The sequence below is a fragment of the Pelophylax lessonae genome (genome assembly GCF_965119305.1).
Source record: "Pelophylax lessonae genome assembly, chromosome: 4".
NCBI classification, from domain to species: domain Eukaryota; kingdom Metazoa; phylum Chordata; class Amphibia; order Anura; family Ranidae; genus Pelophylax; species Pelophylax lessonae.
In genome coordinates, this window is record NC_138771.1 from 650,480,833 (window position 1) to 650,501,324 (window position 20,492).

The 20,492-nt window shown below is 46.7% G+C and overlaps 1 protein-coding gene across 4 annotated transcripts in view; it reads right to left on the reverse strand.

Moving 5' to 3' along the window:
• CAMTA2 (calmodulin binding transcription activator 2) overlaps nt 1-20,492 on the reverse strand; it is a 173,111-nt gene that overhangs the window by 101,104 nt on the left and 51,515 nt on the right. For all 4 annotated transcript variants that reach the window (XM_082255522.1, XM_082255520.1, XM_082255521.1 and 1 more), the window contains exons 7-11: nt 16,567-16,720; nt 11,083-11,223; nt 7,517-8,799; nt 5,890-6,016; nt 3,331-3,465 (exon numbers count right to left, since the gene is read on the reverse strand). In XM_082255522.1, coding sequence (XP_082111648.1) covers nt 3,331-3,465; nt 5,890-6,016; nt 7,517-8,799; nt 11,083-11,223; nt 16,567-16,720 — 1,840 coding nt within the window. The remainder of the gene's footprint in view (nt 1-3,330; nt 3,466-5,889; nt 6,017-7,516; nt 8,800-11,082; nt 11,224-16,566; nt 16,721-20,492) is intronic.

Below are 20,492 nucleotides of genomic sequence, written 5' to 3' on the forward strand. Positions count from 1 at the left end.
TTGGAACTAAGTATTATTACTTTTAATTCCACTTTAAATTGGTAAGATGCATGATGGATGCAGATTTGACAGGAAAGACCGTTCAGATCACCCAGAGTCTACACATCTTCTGGGGTTATTCACACAACACAGATTTTAGAGTTCACAGAAAATGGTGCTAAAAAATCAGGAAAATTAGAGTACAGAACTGGGTCTTCACTTTCCGTAAGAACATGCTGATGAAGGATCAGAATTTGGCATTTGCAGTAAACATAGAAACATAGAATGTGTCGGCAGATAAGAACCATTTGGCCCATCTAGTCTGCCCAATATATCTGAATCCTATGAATAGTCCCTGGCCCTATCTTATATGAAGGATAGCCTTATGCCTATCCCATGCATGCTTAAACTCCTTCACTGTATTTGCAGCTACCACTTCTGCAGGAAGGTTATTCCATGCATCCACTATTCTCTCAGTAAAGTAATACTTCCTCATATTACTTTTAAACCTTTGCCCCTCTAATTTAAAACTGTGTCCTCTTGTGGTAGTTTTTCTTTTAAATATGCTCTCCTCCTTTACCGAGTTGATTCCCTTTATGTATTTAAAAGTTTCTATCATATCCCCTCTGTCTCTTCTTTCTTCCAAGCTATACATGTTAAGGTCCTTTAACCTTTCCTGGTAAGTTTATTCCTGCAATCCATGTACTAGTTTAGTAGCTCTTCTCTGAACTCTCTCTAGAGTATCTATATCCTTCTGGAGATATGGCCTCCAGTACTGCGCACAATACTCCAAGTGAGGTCTCACCAGTGTTCTGTACAGCGGCATAAGCACTTCTCTCTTTCTACTGCTTATACCTCTCCCTATACATCCAAGCATTCTGCTGGCATTTCGTGCTGCTCTATTACATTGTCTTCCCACTTTTAAGTCTTCTGAAATAATTACTCCTAAATCCCTTTCCTCAGATACTGAGGTCAGGACTGTGTCAAATATTCTATATTCTGCCCTTGGGTTTTTACGCCCCAGGTGCATTATCTTGCACTTATCCACATTAAATTTCAGTTGCCAGAGTTCTGACCATTCTTCTAGTTTTCCTAAATCCTTTTCCATTTGGCGTTTCCCTCCAGGAACATCAACCCTGTTACATATCTTTGTGTCATCAGCAAAAAGACAAACCTTACCATCGAGGCCTTTTGCAATATCACTTATGAAGATATTAAACAAAATTGGTCCCAGTACAGATCCCTGAGGTACCCCACTGGTAACATGACCTTGTTCTGAATGTTCTCCATTGACTACAAAGTATAAATACATGGATCTACCCTGCCCTGTGTCATTGGTTGATGCTGTGGGTAATGGAATTAAAGCCCTACTCCAGGTACAAAAAAGACGACAATGGGGCGGCAGCTGCATCAAGTACAACGCAGGACCAGTAGCCATAAATTATAAGTAAGGACTCCAAAGACCTGTCCACAACCGGAGGTGTCAAGCTGAGGAGAAGAGCCTTTTCCTTTACCTCTAGACTTAGCATTTCACCCTTGCTGCGCTGGGGGCCTGTTGATAACGTGGTGGCAGAATACAGGAAGACCTCAGCAGGGCAATGCTAGATCCTCTGTGTGGGTGGGTGTCAGAAATGTGCCACCCGGACCACCTGATAAGTGGAAGGAGGGGGGGTATGTAGGCCGTCGAAGGTCCAGTTTAGGGAAAAAAATAAATAAATGCACTTATTTTTGCAGGAACAAAAGTGAATTTTTTTTTTCCCTCTGATGAGCCTGCAGAGCTTTGCAACCACGATCAGTGGATTGCGGGTGCAAGGTCAGGTTCCTGCAGATGCTGCCTCCATATGGGCAGACCGTTCAAAAGCTGGAGAGTCAATAAATCACAATGGCGCTCATCAGATCTGGAGCTCGTTATCCCTAGACATGGGTTTACGTGCAACATGCACCAAAAAGTGAACTTATTCTTTAAAAGTATAACTAAAGGCAAAACTTTTTTTTAGTTTTGCATGAAGTGGAGAGGGATTAGAACCCCGTCAGGTTTTATTGCTGTCTATGCCCCTGTTAGGGAGATGCACCCTCCCTATTTGTCCTGTTTACCATTATCATTGAAAGTAAAAGAAATTCCAAATTTTGGGTTGTCCCCAGAAAAGGAAGAGAGGGGAACTCTTCCTATGGGGACACTAGTTCTTGTGACCTGGGGGTCCCCAAATAATTTTCTTCAATTTACAGATATTTCTTCTCACTTTCTGTTTGGCTATTGGACAGGAAGTGAAGGGAAATCTCCACAATGGGACACAGATAATGAATAAAAATCTGACAGGAGTTATAACCCTCCCCCTCTTTGTCTATAGTTTATTATAAGTACTTATATAGTGCCGTCAATTTACACATATATTAAATATTCACATCAGTCCCTGTCCTCAAGGAGCTTACATAGTAAGGTCCCCAATTCACTTTCATACACATACTAGGGCCAATTTAGACAGGAGCTTAGTAACCTAACTTTGGAGTGTGGGAGGACTCCAAGGAAACCCGGAACCCACGCAGGCAGAGGGAGAACATGCAAACTCCAGGCAGATAGTGCCATGGGTGGGATTCAAACCGATGACTTTAGACTTTAAAATCTGGTGGATGGGGTGTTTCCTGTTGGTGAGAGGGAGGAGCCATCTCTTAAGGTGCTGTCCTGAAAGACGTTAAGGAAAAATGGGGTTTTCAGCATTTTGCTGACAAAAAGGTGCCGAAAACGCATCAATATTACTATGTTTATGGTGTGTTTTTCATACGCCTTGTGACTCAAAAAACGCATCTAAAAAACATAACACGGGTGCGTTATTAATGCATTCTTGCAGCGTTTTCAATGCATTTCAACGGGGAGGTGCGTTTTTTGTGCAGTTTTTTTTTTTTTTACTAAAAATGCATTAAGCAAGATTTTAACACCACAACGGAAGCGCAACAGACCAGTGTGAAGACATGTATAGAATTTAAAGGGATACATTTTTTTTTCTTGTGCTTTTCTTGCGCTTAAGATGCCGACAATGGCCGACAATAAATTCATACTCATTTACATTCATAATATTAATTCAAAAAGTCGACTAGAATACAATTGTATATAAAAAAATATATATATATATTTTTTTTTTTTTTAAAAACTGTCATTTTTGGTTAAGTGCATCCTGAATTTTCTGTACCAAGTTTCCATTCGGGTGGAATTGCTAACCACTTAGCCACTGTAAATACCAACAAAGCACCTAACTAAATCCACAGCACAAATAATTCAGGCTGAAAATCAGGTCCTAGCAGCGGCAAATGAGCAAGTACATAGTGTATATATCAGTGCAGTATATGGTTACTCACCGTCCAGGGACAGCCAGTCCAGCTGGGTGCTGGGCAGAGACAGAAAGTTACGAGCGCGATACTCAAAGATGACGGAGTGTGAGATGACCTGCTGGTGCTGGATGACCTGCAGGGTGACCAGGCCGGCTTCATGAGCTGCAGTCAGAGATGGAAAAACATGGGAATAGCATTAATATCCTAGGACTGTATGGTAATGAAGTGTTAAACAGAACTAGAGCAATCTTTTAGACGGTAACCTAAACAGGGTACCTAATAGTTAAAACCGTTAAAAAATAAATAAAAATTCTCTCTTGCTCCTAGCAATTTCTCATTATGTGTGCATGCACAGTGCAGGGTATACTCTCAGCCCACTCCTTGCACCTTAAAAAATAAAAATAATGGAGCCGAGTGCAAGGACAAGGTAACTTCAGTATGTGTACAGGAGCCACTCAATGGGCAAAGACAAAAGACGCAGAAACTTAAAAAAATATCAGATGGCGGCAGACACAGCAAGGGAGCGGCGACAGCCAGAGTGGACCCCTCATTGTTAGAGGAGGGATTATTATTATTGTGATAGTTAGCGTTTGCAAGCGGAGTGAGTCTTAGGGTAAGGGTTACAAAGCGGATTATTGTTAGGGCAAGGTTAACAAGGAGGGCTGGGCCCAGGCTCCTGGGAGGGCTAGGGATATGCTTACAAGGAGGGTTAGTATTAAGGCTGGGTTCACAGGGAGGATTAGGGATAGGTTTACAAGGACCGTTAGGGTCCATGTACACGGGACGTTGTTAAAAGTCCCTTTGAATGCTGGAATTTTTAGGACGTTTGAAACGTCCGTTCGGTCGTGTTTGTACCCGCGTTTAGCAGGCGTTTGCGTTTAGAACCGTTCCTAGAGGTCAAAAAAATTATTCCCCTTTAAAATGGAAAAACGCGAACGCCAAATGCGGGTCATCGCGTTCGGTCGCATTTTTGCGTTTGAAACGCCGGGAAACACGCGTTCGAACGCAAATAATTGCGTTCTAAAAAAAGTCCCTGAACGCAACTGCCCGCAAACGACCGCAAATGACCTGGTGTACATGGACAGATAAGATAAAATGTAGGTGGGTTCAGGGGCTTCTAAAAAAAAACGCCCAACTGCTCCTAAACGGCCAATTCCAGCGTCCCGTGTACATGGAGCCTTAGTGTTAAGAAAACATGTAGGATTAGTGTTAGGGATAGGTTAACAAGGAGGGTTCGTATGAAGGCTAGGTTCACAGGGAGAGTTAGACTGAGGTTCCTGGGATAGTTACGGCTAAGTTTACAAGTAGGGTTAGGATAAAGGCTGGGTTTATAAGGACGGTTAGTATTGGGGCTATGTTTATAGAGATGGAAGGTTAAATCTATGTTTACAGTGAGGGCGAGAGTTGGAGTTACCTCAAAAGCTACCAAAGCAGAGTTCCCAGCATCGAAAACCCACAACTGTAAAAATTTCTGAGAGTCGTCATAAGCCTATTTGATTTATAGAAGCTCCTACTATCGCTCCCTTAGGGTAGCCTTAAAGAGCCCCAGGTCTTGGGGTTAGACCATTCAAGCCTACTTGTTCTTCCTATACCCCTCCATAGGGGAACTGGACTTGTCCATTTTCTGATTCTAAAAAAAACCTGCCATGTGTGAATACTCAATGCTTGGCTTCCTTTAGCTTCAGAGTTATAGATGTGCGTTTGTGTTTACCACTCCTCTAAAAAAAAAATCTGCAGTGGCTTGCTCCTCAGAATAGCTGCGGCTCTGTGTAAAGTATCTGCCTGCGCCCTTTATGTGTACAATCAACCTCTGACAGATCACACAGAGTCCCAGTTCAGAGTGATATTTTACGATTATGAACAGGCAGAATAGTGACAGATCATTTAGAACTGCAGCTCTGTGTGTCTATCTGTGGCTGCTTTTACACATATGCAGTCATGGCAGATGGATCACACAGTACTGTACCGTGTGACCTTTCTTCCTTATGAATGGATGCTCAGCGACCTCGTGTCAGTGCCACATAACAGCCCTGTAGCACTGATCTTTCATCTACACAACCCTGTGGAGCTGTGTGATCCATCAGCCGGTGCTGTATATTTACAACTGGGTGCAGAACTGGTCTCCAGCCAGAGACTAGAGAACTCAATCACAAATCTTTAACAGCATGGTCAGACAGCAGGGGACAAGCTGTCCAAACATGCTGCTTAGCAACCGAGAGATGAAACCAAGCAAGTGCTATGAATGGGACCATGTGCTATATTAACTTGGTCTCCTGGGGGAAATAAGATTTAAAAAAGTTTTAGGCCCCTTTCAAACTTATGCGACTTGTCCTGCGACTGCAAAGTCGTATGACAAGTCATACCCCATGAGTACCATTCATATCTTCATATCTGTGCGACTTCAAAGTAGTCCTTGCACTACTTTGGTCCGTCTAATGCGACTTGCGGTCCATACACCCCAAGATTACCCAGGCATTGCTTCAAGTCGTGTCCAAGTCACGTGACTTCCAGGTCGTACAAGTGTGAAAGGGGCCTAAATGAGACTACTACTTTAATGCATATAATTAACACAGAGCAGATTCTCACCTGGACAGTAGCAGCGCAGAACCCCTGACTGTATAAGAGATGCAGGGACAGTCACATGATCAAACACACAGGAATAGGAGTCGGAGTCTTCCACCCATGGTCCTGTTATGAGAATCTTGACACCACCCTGTTTAGGAACAAAGAGGAGAGTGAGACCCTAGTGGATGCAAGAGGCAGAAATATTTAGGGAGGAGAGTGGAAACTACAAGCATCTTTATATAGGATGTACCTATGTTATAAAGCAGAAGCTCTGAATGGACAGTTGGATAAATGGCTCTATATTTAGGATGTATCTGGTCTCTAAACCAGAGGCTCTGGATGTACAGCTATATAAAGGATTCTATATTTAGGATATCTCTGATCTAATGTTTTAGCGGACTGGATGGACAGTTGGATAAATGGCTCTATATTTAGGATGTATTCTGGACTATAAACCAGAGGCTCTGGATGGACAGTTGGATAAATGGTTCTATATTTAGGATGTATCTGTACTATAAACCAGAAGCACTGGATGGACAAATGGCTCTAGATTTAGGCTCCTTTCACACAGTAAGTCCGTCAAACGGACTCCGCTTTTCTCAGCAGGGGATCGAGCCGCCGATCCCCCGCTGAGCAGGATGACGACAGCTGTGTCTCCGCACACAGCGCGGAGACACAGCTGTCGTCATCCTGCTCAGCGGGGGATCGGCGGCTCGATCCCCCGCTGAGAAAAGCGGAGTCCATTTGACGGACGCCGTGCATCTCTATGGGGGAGTTGTCAGTCAGTTCCCCGTGCATCTCTATGGGGGAAATCGGATGGGGACGGACCGTCAGTCCGTTCTCATCCGATCCGATGGACGGATGGAAAATAGGGTTTCCATCCGTCCAGATTTGATGGATCGGGTGTCAGCGGACATGTCTCCGCTGACATCTGATCCCCCATAGAGATGCATTGGGGGACCGTTCAGATCCGCCAAAAAACGGACAGGCGGATCTGAACGGTCCGCCTGTGTGAAAGGGGCCTTAGGCTGTATCTGGGTCTATAAACCAGAGGCTGTGGATATACAGCTGTATAATTGGTTTTATATTTAGGATGTATCTGGACTATAAACCAGAGGCTCTGGGTGTACAGGTTGATAAATGGCTCTATATTTAGGATGTATCTGGTCTATAAACTAGAGGCTCTGGATGTACAGCTGTATAAATAGTCCAATATTTAGGATGCATCTAATCGATAAATTGGAGGTCGGGATGTACAATTGGATAAATGGCTCTATATTTAGGATGTATCTGGTCTATAAACCAGAGGCTCTGGGTGTACAGGTGGATAAATGGCTCTATATTTAGGATGTATGTGGGCTATGCTGTTGCGGGTAGGCATTTGAATAAATGCCTTTAGGATTAGGCTGTATTTGTGCTATAAACCCATTCCAGGTGTGCAGGTGCAAAGAATGATTTGCATGGCTTTGCCCACTATACCTAATGAACAGGTCCCCTCATAGTCCTTGGTAACAAAAAAAGAAGCCAGTGAGCGATCCAACCAAACAGACCCAAAATGGAAATATCAGCCATGAGTAGACCGGGCCCCTAAAGCAAGCAGCACTCGACTTCACACAATAAAACGGGACAGTGGACAGAGATGGGTTACCTCTGGGTAGGACCACTCTGGTGAAAAGTCAGTGATCCCCACTAGTCCTATGGATCCATCAACCGCCTCTGGAAATGAATCAGTAACTGCGGAAGTTCCTGTGTTCATGGGCTGCATCGGCTGAGGTGGAGGTTGTTGCTGCACTTGCTGTTGCTGCCCGTACACAGCCTGGACTGGAGAAGAACTGGCCTGAGGGTCACCGAACTGCTCATATCCCCCTGGGGCAGCTTCCTCTGTCATCAGGTCAGATATGAGATCTGGAAATTGACTGTCAAAAGAGATATTGAAGTTTTCAGCAGAGAGCTCCATGTGAACACTGGAAGCACCAGAGGAAGAGCTCAAGTCATTCTGGATGATGGAGTAAAGGTCGTTCATGTGGCTTCCTGGAGCTTCGCCATCTTCCTGAGTTTCAACAGTGGACACGACTTCTGCATGGACTTCATCACTGGAACTGACCTGCCCTTCCCTTGAATCCTCCATCTCCACCTCTGAACTATGACTGACGCTTTCCTCCACCTTGTTACTCTGTTCTTCCATCACGGTCTTCTCCACAGCGGAATTATCCTCCTCCACCTTCGCAACCAGGTCTGATTGTGTCAGCTCGCTGGATTCCATAAGGCTACTGACTTGGGACCCTGTGACCCTTCCATCATTTAACTCGGTCTTGAATCCCTCAGTTTTAGCTGCTCCTCCATAAGTCTGTCCCTCCTTCGGACTATTAAGGAAGGAGTCGGGGTCGAAAGTTCCAGCGCTGCCCCCAGGAGCTGCCTCCATTGCTACCTCAAGACTATGAGACGAGGAAAGCAGAAGACCCTCCACAGGTGAGGGCAGAAGGGAAATACCAACGGGTACAGTGGCAGGATGAGTTCCAGAATCAGCTGGCATCAAATGCTGGCTTGGTGTCAACGCCAGAGGCTTTTCAGGGATTCCGGTCATCACTAGCACTGCGCTGATACCGGGAACACCAGGGGTGGTGGTTATGGTGACCCCAGCAAGTTCTCGGTCAGTGTAGAAGCCATTGGAGAGCGCCAATGGTGGTGAGGCCTGGGTGGTGTCAGGGAGTTCAGGAAAGGAATGTGAGGAGCTGGGGTCATTCCCAGAAGGTGTCCTGCCACCCTTATTTCCTGGCCTCCGGTCTTTGCCTTGGTCGGGTTCTGCTGAGGATGATGAAATGTTCTGGACCTCTGTGAGGGCAGGGAAGGGACACAGTCGAGGCTCCACCTTCGGAGAGATGATGCGGTGCTTTGTACTGGTGCATTTGTGAGGGACACCGCCCGCTGACCCTAAAGGAGAACACAAGTGAGAGTTTACTACGTTTTCCACAACTTTCTCTACAAGCTTGTGGGAAGCCTCTTCAAGGGACACTTAACTGTGGGCAGCACAGTGGTTTTATGGTTTGCACTTCTTGCCTTCCAGCACTGGAGTTCTCAAGCCAGGACACTATATGCATAGGAGTTTGCATGTTCTTCCTTTGCTTGCATGGGTTTCCTCCCATACACCAAGGTCATGCTAAATTGGCCCCAATATGTGTGTATATTAATATACATGCATTCAAGATGGGGAGCTTAGATTATAAGCTTCTTGAATGCAGGCACAAATGTGAATATACTGCATGTAAATTGCTGCGTTAAAGTGGAATTCCAATCGAAACCTAAACCCACTCTCTCCCACATTCTAAGTCTAATCTATTTAACCCTGTAAAGCAAAAATCGTAATTACATGTTCTGCAGCCATTTCGGTCCAGACTCCAGCGGCGGATGCGGTGTGTGCAGGAGAGAACCCACAACGGCTGGGAAATGCCTTGGAAGTTACATCAGCCATAGAGTTACAATGGGGCTTTCGGTGTCGGCTGCCTCTCCTGCACACTACCACCGACAGCGCAGTGTGGGACCGGACTGGCTGCAGAATACGATACAGCGATTTCGGCTTTACAGGGTTAGATAAATAAGGCCTAGAATGTGACAGAGTAGTTAGAGTTAGTTAGGTTCTGACTGGAATTCCACTTGCCGGGAATAGGTAAATAATGAAAAGCACAAATCCTCCGTCTGTGCTCGCATAAGCCTCTTCAGGCTGCGGTTTAGCCTCTGTGCTGTTCCATCCAGCCACAATGCTAAGCAGAATTATAAACGATGAATCCAGACATCTCATTGCGATGTAGGTTATCGGGGACTCAATATTGGCAGAGAACCCACTGACACTAGTTTGCCCCTTTTGCCTGTCACAGGGCATATCTATAGATCCTAAAACTGAAGTGGAACTAAAGTTCCACTGTTATTCACTGCAAGCAAGCAGGGATTTATTTTTTGTAGAACAGACATGCAATATCTGTTCTACAATAAAATACAACTACCTGCTTGCTCTCAGCATTCCTTGGCGCGTAAATTAAGCTGCGCATACACAGCTCAGCTTACAGCAGCCGGCCTGATTCCTGTGTGGCGGGATGACTAGCTCCTGCACACGTGCCTGAGTGATGTCATCCCGAGCCAGCCAATGAAGATGGCTGAAAACCGGTACACCAAAGAAGATGGCGGGGCCAGCAAGGAATGGGGACCGGTGGAAAAAAGGCAAGTGTAGCTGTCTTTAGTTCCACTTTGAATGAAGGTAAAAAAACCTTTAGGCTTTACAACCACTATATTCCATGTATGAAGGTAAAAAAAACCTTCAGTATGCAGTTCCCCTTGCAGCCCCCCCAATACTTACCCAAGCCCAACTCTAACCCAGCGATATACACTGGAGCGGCTACTGTCCTGGCTCCCAATCAGGGAACTGAGTGGATCTCGACATTGTCAGGATCCCTGCAGCAGAGCCTGGACCAGCTTTATGACGTTCGTCTACAGTGGATTTTAGCCAGCTGTGGGCTGAATCTGGGTCATAGGAGTGCTGAACTAAGTGCACTCCTGTGACCCAAAGGAGAAGGGTGACCAAAAAAAGCTTTGGCCATATCTTTCCTTGTAACAGCCCAAAATGCAGCAAATAAAAAGTTCACTGTTAGGGTGTTAGGAGATTACATACACTTAAAGTGTTACTAAACCCAGGAACCTGCATTCACTATATCTGCTCTCCCACAGTACACAGAACATGGAAATGCAATTATTTTAGTAAATATAAAACCTTTTCTCATAGGCATTATATAGTAGTTTTGTGTCTTCTATCAGTATCCAGCCAAGCACTGGTGAAAGGTTTTAGGAGGAGTTTTCATTCTGTTTTGACTGTCCTTTTGAGGCTGCATGACCCCCGACATTGCCTGGACAGTGCTGATTGGACCTGTGCTGATCATATGCACCCTCCGAAAAAAAAACTGCAAACTGAGCATGTGCAGAGTGCCCACAAGGCTCTATTCTATCAGGAGATGGATTGGGGACAGTAAAAAGGGAAGATCAGAGAAGAAGGATCAAACAGCCTTTGTACACAATGTGAAGGATTAACCCCCTAGTATCCACAGGGAGTATAACCAGCGTGCTTTACTGCATATACACACTAATTTTAACGTTGTGGGTTTAGTAACACTTTAAGGTCATCTTCAGACATGTACACAACTTGTTCTGGAGGAGACGTCACACACTCACCCAGATTGGTGTTACACAGACAAGTGTGAGTGCGAGGAGGCGGCTTGGCCTGGTGCGTCTCCAGTGTCTGTTGCACAAGCTGCTCTATGGAAAATTCGCTGGTTCCGTTTCCGTTGCTGCAGGACCATTTAATACCGTGAACTGTGGAGGAGAAAGAAAGGTGAACTGGTGACCCCATAGATCCGTGCCATGTCAGCAAACCCCCCCCATGACTGGCTTTCGTAGTAGTAAAAAATGAACTTGTTCATACACAAGAGTGCCATGTAACCTATTAACCCCAAATGACCAAGGCTAGAGAGGACAGAAAGGGGGCAAACCCGTCACCAAAATAGCTTCACTCTAAAGAGAAAATGAATGGTGCTCAAAAAATTGGATTGTTGACTTACCGTAAAATCCATTTCTCTAATGTTCATTGATGGACACAGCTCCTGATCTTCATAACCTTAGGGTTATACTGCCCCCTACAGCAGTAGGACACTAGGCAGAAAAATAATCTGGCTATGCCTATGAGCAGTCCCAGGGGGTATACTCCCTCTCCCTGCTATAGGTACTCAGTTTTGTTACAAGCAGTGCGAGAAGAATTACAACTCCACAGAGGGGTGGGTGCTGTGTCCGTCAAGGAACATCACAGAAATTCATTTTATAGTAAGTCAAAAATCCCATTTTCTCTATCGTTCATTGACGGACGCAGCTACTGATCTTCATAACCATTGGGACGTCCCAGAGCAGTGTTGAACATGAGGGTTGGTAACAGCAAAAAAATTCCCAAGGCTTACTATAGCCAACCAGGCAACAGGAGCTCAACCAAAACAACTGACGCCAACCTGGAAAAAAAAAACAATACACCCTCAAAGAGGATCAGGTCCTCTTAACAGCAGCCTGCAAAACCTTGCGGCCAAAAAAAAAAAAAAAGTATCCGCAGATGCCAACACATCCACTTTAAAAACTTTGTGAAAGTGTGCACTAACAACCAGATGGCCGCCTTGATAACTTGCGTCAATGACGCCTGATGATGGAAAGCCCAGGAGGCACTAAGTGCCCGAGCAGAGTGCGCCTTAACAGGGAAAAAAGAGGGACCTGACCCTTGATGGAATAGGCTTGAATCGCTGCCTGTCTGATCCATCTGGAAATGGTCACAAAGGCAGCGGACGACCCTTTCTGAGGCCCATCCGTGAGCACAAATGGTGAGTCCGACTTCTAAAAGACTCTGTAGCTGCCAGGTACACCCTAATTGCCCGGACCACATCAAAGGCATGCAAGGCAATTTCCTTTGGATGTTTTGGCCTGGGACACAGGGAAGACAACACAATTTCTTCATTCAAATTAAAATCAGAGGCAACCTTTGGGAAAAATGACGGACAAGGGGCTTTGAACCACCGTATCGCTGTGAATCAGCAAGTAAGGTGGACAGGATAACGCCGCCAGTTCAGACACCCTACGCACAGAGATGATAGCCACCAAAAAAGCCACCTTCTGAGACAACGTAAGCAAGGGAATCTCCTAAAGGTTCACAACGGGAGGCTTCTGGAGGGCAGAGAGCACAAAATTGAGGTCGCAAGGGGGCAACGTAGACCGCACTGGAGGAACCAAATGTCGGACACCCTGAAGAAAGGTACGCACCAGGGAGCGTGTGGCCAAGGATCGTTGGAAGAAGACCGCCAAAGCTGACACCTGGCCCTTGATGGTAGTCAATGCCAATTTCTGTTCAACTCCCCGTTGAAGGAAGGTCTAGACCTGAGCCACTGAGTAGGAGCAAGGATGAACCTCAAGAGACTAACATCACGCAATGTACGTCTTCCACATACGATGGTAGAACTTAATAGAAGTAGATTTCCTAGCCTTTAACAGCGTTGGAATTACCAACTCAGATAAACCTCAATTCATCAACACCTGGCGTTCAACAGCCAAGCCGTCAAAGCTAATGACTGTAAAGCAGGATGGAAGATTGGTCCTTTGAACAGCAGATCCTCCCTGAAAGGAAGCTTCCAAGGAATGTCGGCGACCAGCCGCACCAGTTTGGCGTACCAAGCCTGACGAAGCCAGTCTGGAGCCATTAAGATGACCAGAATCCCTTCTCCTCGATCCTACGTAGAAGTCTTGGCAGAAGCTTGAGAGGAGAGAAGGCATAAATCAGAATATACTGATCCCACTGGGCCACCAGCGTGTCTGTGGCGTCTGCCAGAGGGTCCCGTGATCGAGCCACAAACCTCTTTACCTTTCTGTTAAGCCAAGACGCCAACAGATCCACCTCGGAGATTCCCCACCGGAGACACAACTAATGAACAACCTCCGGATGAAGAGACCACTCTCCTTTGTCCAACGCCTGCTCACTGAGGTAATCCGCCTGACAGTTTTCCACCCTGGGAATGTTTACGGCAGAGAGGGCTGGAACGAACCATTCTGCCCACCTTAGAATGGCAGCTACCTCCAGAGCCGCCAGGATACTTTTGTGCCCCCTTGGTGATTGACATAAACTACGACTGTGGCATTGTCTGATTGAATGCACACTGGACATCCCTGAAGACGACCCGTCCAATGTTCTAGGCACAGTCTGATCGCTCGGAGTTCCAAGACATTGATCGACTGTCTGGACTCTTCCAGGGTCCAGATCCCCTGAGCAGAAATTTTCCTGAGGACGCCTCCCCTGCCGGACAAGCTGGCATCTGTGGTGACCACAGTCCAATACAAGGGGAGGAAGGATTGGCCAAGCTGAAGCTTCGGAGAACGAAGCCACCATATCAGGGTCTCCGTTCCACGACGCAGCCAGATCTGATTGTCTAGAGGCTGTGGAGTCTTGTCCCATTCGGCCAGAATCTCCCATTGCAGGGACCTCGTATGGAACTGTGCAAACAAAACCGCCTCAAAAAAGGTAGACACCATCATTCCCAGTACCCGCATGCAAGTCCGGAGGGATGACCATCTGCTGGACAGCAGGAGACTAGTTGTAGCCTGCAATTTCTGGAGTTTGTCCAGAGAAAGGAGCGCTCTAACTTTGGACTCCGCCTAGCCAGATGCAGATAGTGCAGCTTTGTGGACGGAACCAGAGCAGACTTCTGAAAATTCTGAATCCAGTCGAACTCCCTCAGAGTTCGTATGGTGATTTCCAGGTTTTCCTGACGAGCACATATTGGGAATGTGAAGTTAAGCATCTTTGATGTCGATAGAGGCAAGAAAATCCCAGACGCAGGGATGCTACCACCGTGCAAATTGACTCCATTCTGAACTTCTGCACCCGCACAAAGCCATTCATCGCCTTGAGATCCAGGGTTAGAAGCACCTTGCCTTCCTTCCTGGGAACTGTAAACCAGTTTAAGTAAAAACCCTGAAAACATTCCTAAGTCAGAATCAGGACAATCACCCCTTGAATAAACAGGTCTTCTACTGCCCCAAACAGACCCTAAACTGTCCGGGGCCAGGCGCAAGTTGGAAGGAAAGACCTTGCCGGGGGACAAGAGTGAACCTCGATCTTGTAGCCGGACCGAAAGACTTAGTGGACCCACTTGTCTTGTACCAGGGAAGCCCACGGGTCCGGAAACCAATGAAGACGTTCCCCCACCCCTGGTGAGGGCGCACCTTCATGCTGAAGGAGCCCTGTCCGCAGGTCTGGGGAAGCCTGCTCTCAGTTTGCCAGACCAGGTTCGTTTGGATCCTCCAGAGGAGGCCCTAAGAGGCTTTGAGTCCTTGTCAATTGACCCCGGAGGGACGAAAAAAAAACTTATGGAGCCGAGAAGGAGGTTCCACGTCTACGAGGGTCCTTGCCTTTAGTAGCCTGTGGAAGAAAATTACTCTTTCCCCCTGCGAGACCTTTTTAGAAGTCTTGTCAGCAGACCAGCATTTAAGCCAAAGACACCCTGAAGGACCACTGCTGAAAAAGTCGAGCCCCTGGACTAGCTGGTCTTCCAGCTTAGCAAAGGCAGGGGGGAGCTGTTCTCCCTCCAGGTCACGCCGCAAAAGCTTAGCAACAGAAGGGCAAAGGTGAATCAATGGCAAACCACTGCAAAACGGCCGCTGGACTACACAAACATGGCTGCCGTGCATGGAAATCACAGGATACAGCAAAATGGCTGCATCAGGAGGCTCCCAGGGACCCAAGAGGGATCCCTAGGCCTTAAGGACAGTACCAGGCAGGACGGGGGGCCCTGGCAGGAGCCCCTACCAGGTACAACCCCCCCACCCCCAAAGCCTTTCCTCCGATCACCAAAGGCAAATCCCCCGGCCTCCCCAGCCCAGGTGGTGGACCAGACCACCCACACAGACCCAGCATGGGAGGGGGGGGGTGCCTGACAGGATGGAAGGGATCCCAGGGGTCCGATTGTCCCAAGGAGGGGCCTACGTCCACCCAAAAATCCTCCAGGGGGAGGGGACAGCTACTCACCATACCAGGAACCAAGCGGGCACCGCTACAGACAGAACCCCTCACCATCCAAATGTGGGGGGCTGTTGGCCAGGAGGAACACTGCGACGGGCCGAGACCCGGTAGTATGAGACATTGCGAGGTGTTTAACTCGCAGGCCAGCCCCCGTCCGGTGGGGCTATATAACAGCCAACCTAGCAAGGAGCTGAGGTCTGCATGTGCTCGCTGGCCAGACTGGGGTGACCACTGGATCTAGATTATCCAGCGCGTCGCCCAGTCCGGCAGTTGATTGTAGATCTCACAGGAAAACACAGGGGAAAAAATTTCTATCTAAAAAGAAAAAAATTGCCAGGACCAGAGATCCCAGCAAGGAAACAGGTCCTTACTCCTGACTAGGAAGAAAAAACTAAAGTACCTATAGCAGAGAGAGGGGAGTATACCCCCTGAGATTGACCATAGGTGTAGCCAGATTCTTTTTCTGCCTAGTGTTCTACTCCTGTAGGGGGCAGTATAACCCAATGGCTATGAAGATCAGGAGCTGTGTCCAACAATGAACGAAAGAGAAAACAGACAGGAAAATGATAAAGAACTAGTTACCTGCATTGCCTGCGGACTCCCAGATCTTTTCCCCATTATGCCACCATGCCTCATTCTGCACTTTGTCTCTATGTGAAGGCAGCCATTTTGGTAGAGGTAGGGCTTTCCTTCCTCATGTCCTCTGGCTATCAGCCCGAACCTCTGTATGGAGGACTTGTCAATGGATTACCCGAGAGCTCATCAGCACCCCTACAGCTCATTAAAACTACAAGTTCGTCTACTGCGGTGGCAGGAAGAACTTGTGTTTTATTCACTAACAGGAATCTGTGAATAAATGATGCGGCTGTGTGGGTGGAGCCCTGCGGTTTTAGAAAAGTGACAGTGGATGTGGGGAGGAGATCCCCCTGCCCGTTCTCAAGGGAAGAGGGGAATCAGGGAAAGATGGGGCAGGAGCTGGAACATGTTACATGTTGCACACTAAATATGGGTAGAACATTTAACATGTTCCAAAGCTTAACTTATTCTTGAATACAGCTCTATGGTAACATTTGAGTATTACGATCAGCAGAACCCTGGGGGCCCTTGGTTCTTACACATGGGTTTGAGCTGACTGATCAATTCCTCCTTGCTCCATTTCATCCATTCCTTGCGGTCACTGCTGGTGGAGCAGAGAATTGGCCCGCAAATCTTCCCGCAGTCCTCGATGGCTGGGACATTGAGATAGTGGACCAGGACAATGTCAGGGTTCTGAAAAAGAAACAAGCATTGTGTGTTACAGCAGCGGGAGAGAGGTGAACAAATGCACCAGAATGACAAAAATTTGGGAGAGAGTAAAATTACAGACCTATATAAGCTGACTGCCAAAGCAATACCTTCTAATCCTTGCAGCAACACAAAGCTTGCCTGCGATTTCTCTACCCACCGATTTGAGACTGATATGGGTTCATGTCATTGCAAACAAGTGATTCATTGCAAATTAAAGGTGATCTCTGGGCTATTATTATTCCCCCACCCCACAAACATACAACCAATCCCTCCATCGCCCTACATAAATTACCTTTTTACTCACCTAAAAGTGGTCTTGTAAACCACCAGGCTGCGCTCTCTCTATTTTTCTGCTTACAGGTGGGGGGGGGGGGGGGGTACTTTTTCGGGTGTCCATGTCACTGCCTACGTGAAGTTGAGAGTACCTACTGGCTGACCAGGGGTGGGGGTCCTCATTTTGGTTCAACAAGAGGCGATTGCTGGTCCAGTGGTGTCCTCACTTGGGACCCAGAAGAGACTATTGCCAGTCCAGCGGAGTCCTCTCTCAGGTTCCAAAAGAGGCTATTGCTTGTCCAGAGGTGTGGTCCCCTTTCAGATTCAAGAACAAACTATTGCTGGTACAGTGGAGTCCTCCCCTAGGATCCAGAACAGGCTATTGCCGGTTTAGCCAAGTCCTCCCCTAGGATCTAGAACAGGCTATTGCCGGTTTAGCCAAGTCCTCCCATAGGATCCAGAACAGGCTATTGCCGATCTAGCGGAGTCCTCTACCAGGATCCACAACAAGCTACAATTGGTCCAGTGGAGTGCGCTCTCAGGTTTCAGAACAGATTATTGCCGGTCTAGCAGAATCCTCTCCCAGGATCCAGAACAGGGGTTTTGTTGGTCTAGCAGAATCCTCTACAACAGGGGTGTCAAACTCAATTTCATTGCGGGCCGCATCCCCATAATGGTCGCCCTCAGAGGGCCAGTTCTATCTGTAGCCCAGCACTATCAGAAGTCAAGACCCCCCCCACCCCCTCATCCCTTACATCACAGTGTATCCCCTTTACCATGTGCTGCTGCTGGGAAGAAGCTGGAGGCAGAGCTGGGAAAGCAGCAACAGCAGTGTCTGAAGGAGGGCTGAAGCCCGCTGCTGGAGTCTGCTGAATGCTAAGACCAGTGGAGGTGGAGAGGAGGGGGTGCTGCAGCTGCACAAAGAGGTGCAGGATCTGTAGGAGATGTTGTGTCCTCCTCTCTCCTGCCAACTGCTAAGTTGGGGGGGGGGGGGTGGTCCTCTCTGCAGCTGCAGGGGGAAGCACAGGATCTGGCAGAGGAGATCTGTCCTCTCTGCTGCCATCTGCTGAGACTAGGTGGGGGCAGAGATGAGGGAAATGCATCTGCAGGAGAGGTGCAAGGGCTACATGAAATGGCCTGGAGGGCCGGATTCGGCCCGGGGGCCTTGTGTTTGACACCTGTGCTCTACAAGGATCCAGAACAGGCTATTGTTGGTCTAGCAGAGTCCTCTCTCAGGATCCAGAAGAGGCTATTGCCATGTCGAGCGGTATCCTCTCTCAGGATCCATAAGAGGCTATTGACAGGTCCAGCGGTGTCCTCTCAGGATCCACAAGAGCCTATTGCTAGGTCCAGCGGAGTCCTCTCTCAGGATCCAGAAGAGGCTATTGCCGGTCCAGCGGTGGACTTAGGCAAGTATAACTTTCAAACGAAGGGTAAAAAAAAAAAAAAAAAATATGTGCAGCATAGATTAGAAGAAGCGGAACATATATTTGCCTGGAGAGGAGCTCTACAATATCAATTGATGTAATGCACACATAGCATTGTTCTGCACTTTGCGATTTACTGAAAATATCTAGAAAAACTATCAAACCGAAACTATTAGAAATAACAGTTTTATCAATCTCAGATATTTGTTCGACTGATCAGAAACAATCTTTAGCACAGCAATATTTGGGGGAGGGGGGGGGGAGGGAATTAGCATTTTTTTGCCTTGCTATGGAAGATCTAAGTGACTAAAGTTAGTGGGGACATCTCTCCGACTCACAACTGTATGTTGCATTGGTTAAAAATACTGTAGTCATCTCATCTTACACTGCAACGCACCCCACACAACACAGAAAGCAAACTGGCCGAGTGGCCTGCTGAGGACACCTAGTGGCTGCATACAAAGCAGCAAGGAATGACCCGGCCTTCACCAGCTCACATTTATAATGCTTTCTATACGAGATATTTACTGTACAGTCTTTATTTTCCCATGAAAAAGGAAAACAAAGCACATGTGTTTTAATATTTCAACCCTCAGGTCTATGCTCCTCTTCAGCAGTGACTCTTTTGGACCCAGCACCATCACAGAATTGCAGGTGGCATGCTCTGAAAGCCTGTCTGTCGGAATACAGTAGGCGGAGCAGGAAATACATCCATCAATTTCCTTTTTTGCCTTTACTCAGATTTCACTGCATGCTGTAAGCTCTCACAGTGTGCATTAGAAGCTGCAGCAATATTTAAAGCCTATCAAGTAAACCCACCTTTATAACTTTTACCTATAGCTTAGCCTATAATAAGGCTTACCTATAGGTACTGTAAATATCTCCTAAACTTGCACCGTTAGAGAGAGAATTACATTTCATGCAGTCGATGACGTCATCGGCACATGCACTCTGAAGAAACAGCCACCCATGCCTTTCCTTCAGAGCCCTGTGCCGTGACCGGCAGCTCCTGTGCGCATGTGCGTGAGTGACATCACATGGCTCCCGGCCAGTAATACAGCCTGAGTCCGCAGACCCGGAAGGAAGATGGGGGAAGTTGGATGCTGCCACCAACAGGGACACAACGCGGGCTTTGTTTGCAGGCAAGTGCCACATAATGTGCTAGTATGTGATGCATACTTTGTAGGGAAGAAAAAGAAAAAAAAAAAAAGAAACGGAGGAGTTTATTTCCTCTTTAAAGAGGAGATTAAAGATTAAAGAGATAAGAGATTAAAAGTCATCAGCTATAAAACACAGTAACGTTTGACTTTTAATATAAGGACACTTAACTGTCCAGGGATCCAGCGCGGTCCTTAATCGAGCCAATTCTTCAATCAGCTTCAGATGCAGGCGGCAGCATCTTAGGTAAGGGAAACTGCAGTGAAGCCTTGGCAGCTTCACAGGCATTTTCCTACTGCACATGTGCGCTCTGACCAGAAGTGTCAAAGCCAAGTACCCGCTCCACCCCAAAAAGTGCCAAATGTGGAGGGGGAACCCTGAAGGCAGGATGCAAACAAGTGGAACTTCCTATATATTATAGCTGCACGATTCTGGCTAAAATGAGAATCACAATTTTTTTTTGCTTAGGATAAAGATTCTTGGAGTAACGTATTTTACATTATACAAGAATATTGGGCTAACTTTACTATTTAGTTTTTTAAAATTCATTGAAGTGTATTTTTTTCCCCCAAAAACTGTGTTTGAAAGATTTCTGTGCAAATACAGTGTGACATAAAAAATTGCAACGATCGCCATTTTATTCTCTAGGGTCTCTGCTAAAATATATATAGGTTTGGGAGTGATTTTCTAGCAAACAATACAGATTTTAACTTGTAAGCAGCAATTGTCAGAAAAAAGATGGGTCTTTAAGAGGTTAAACTGCTCTCACTTATTCCTTTGATCTAAAAGAACAAAAAGATACATTGTAAAGCATTGTGTTTATAGTTATCTTAGCAGCCATATATATATTAGGGATGCACCGAATAATCGGCGGCCGAACATTATTCGGCCGAAAA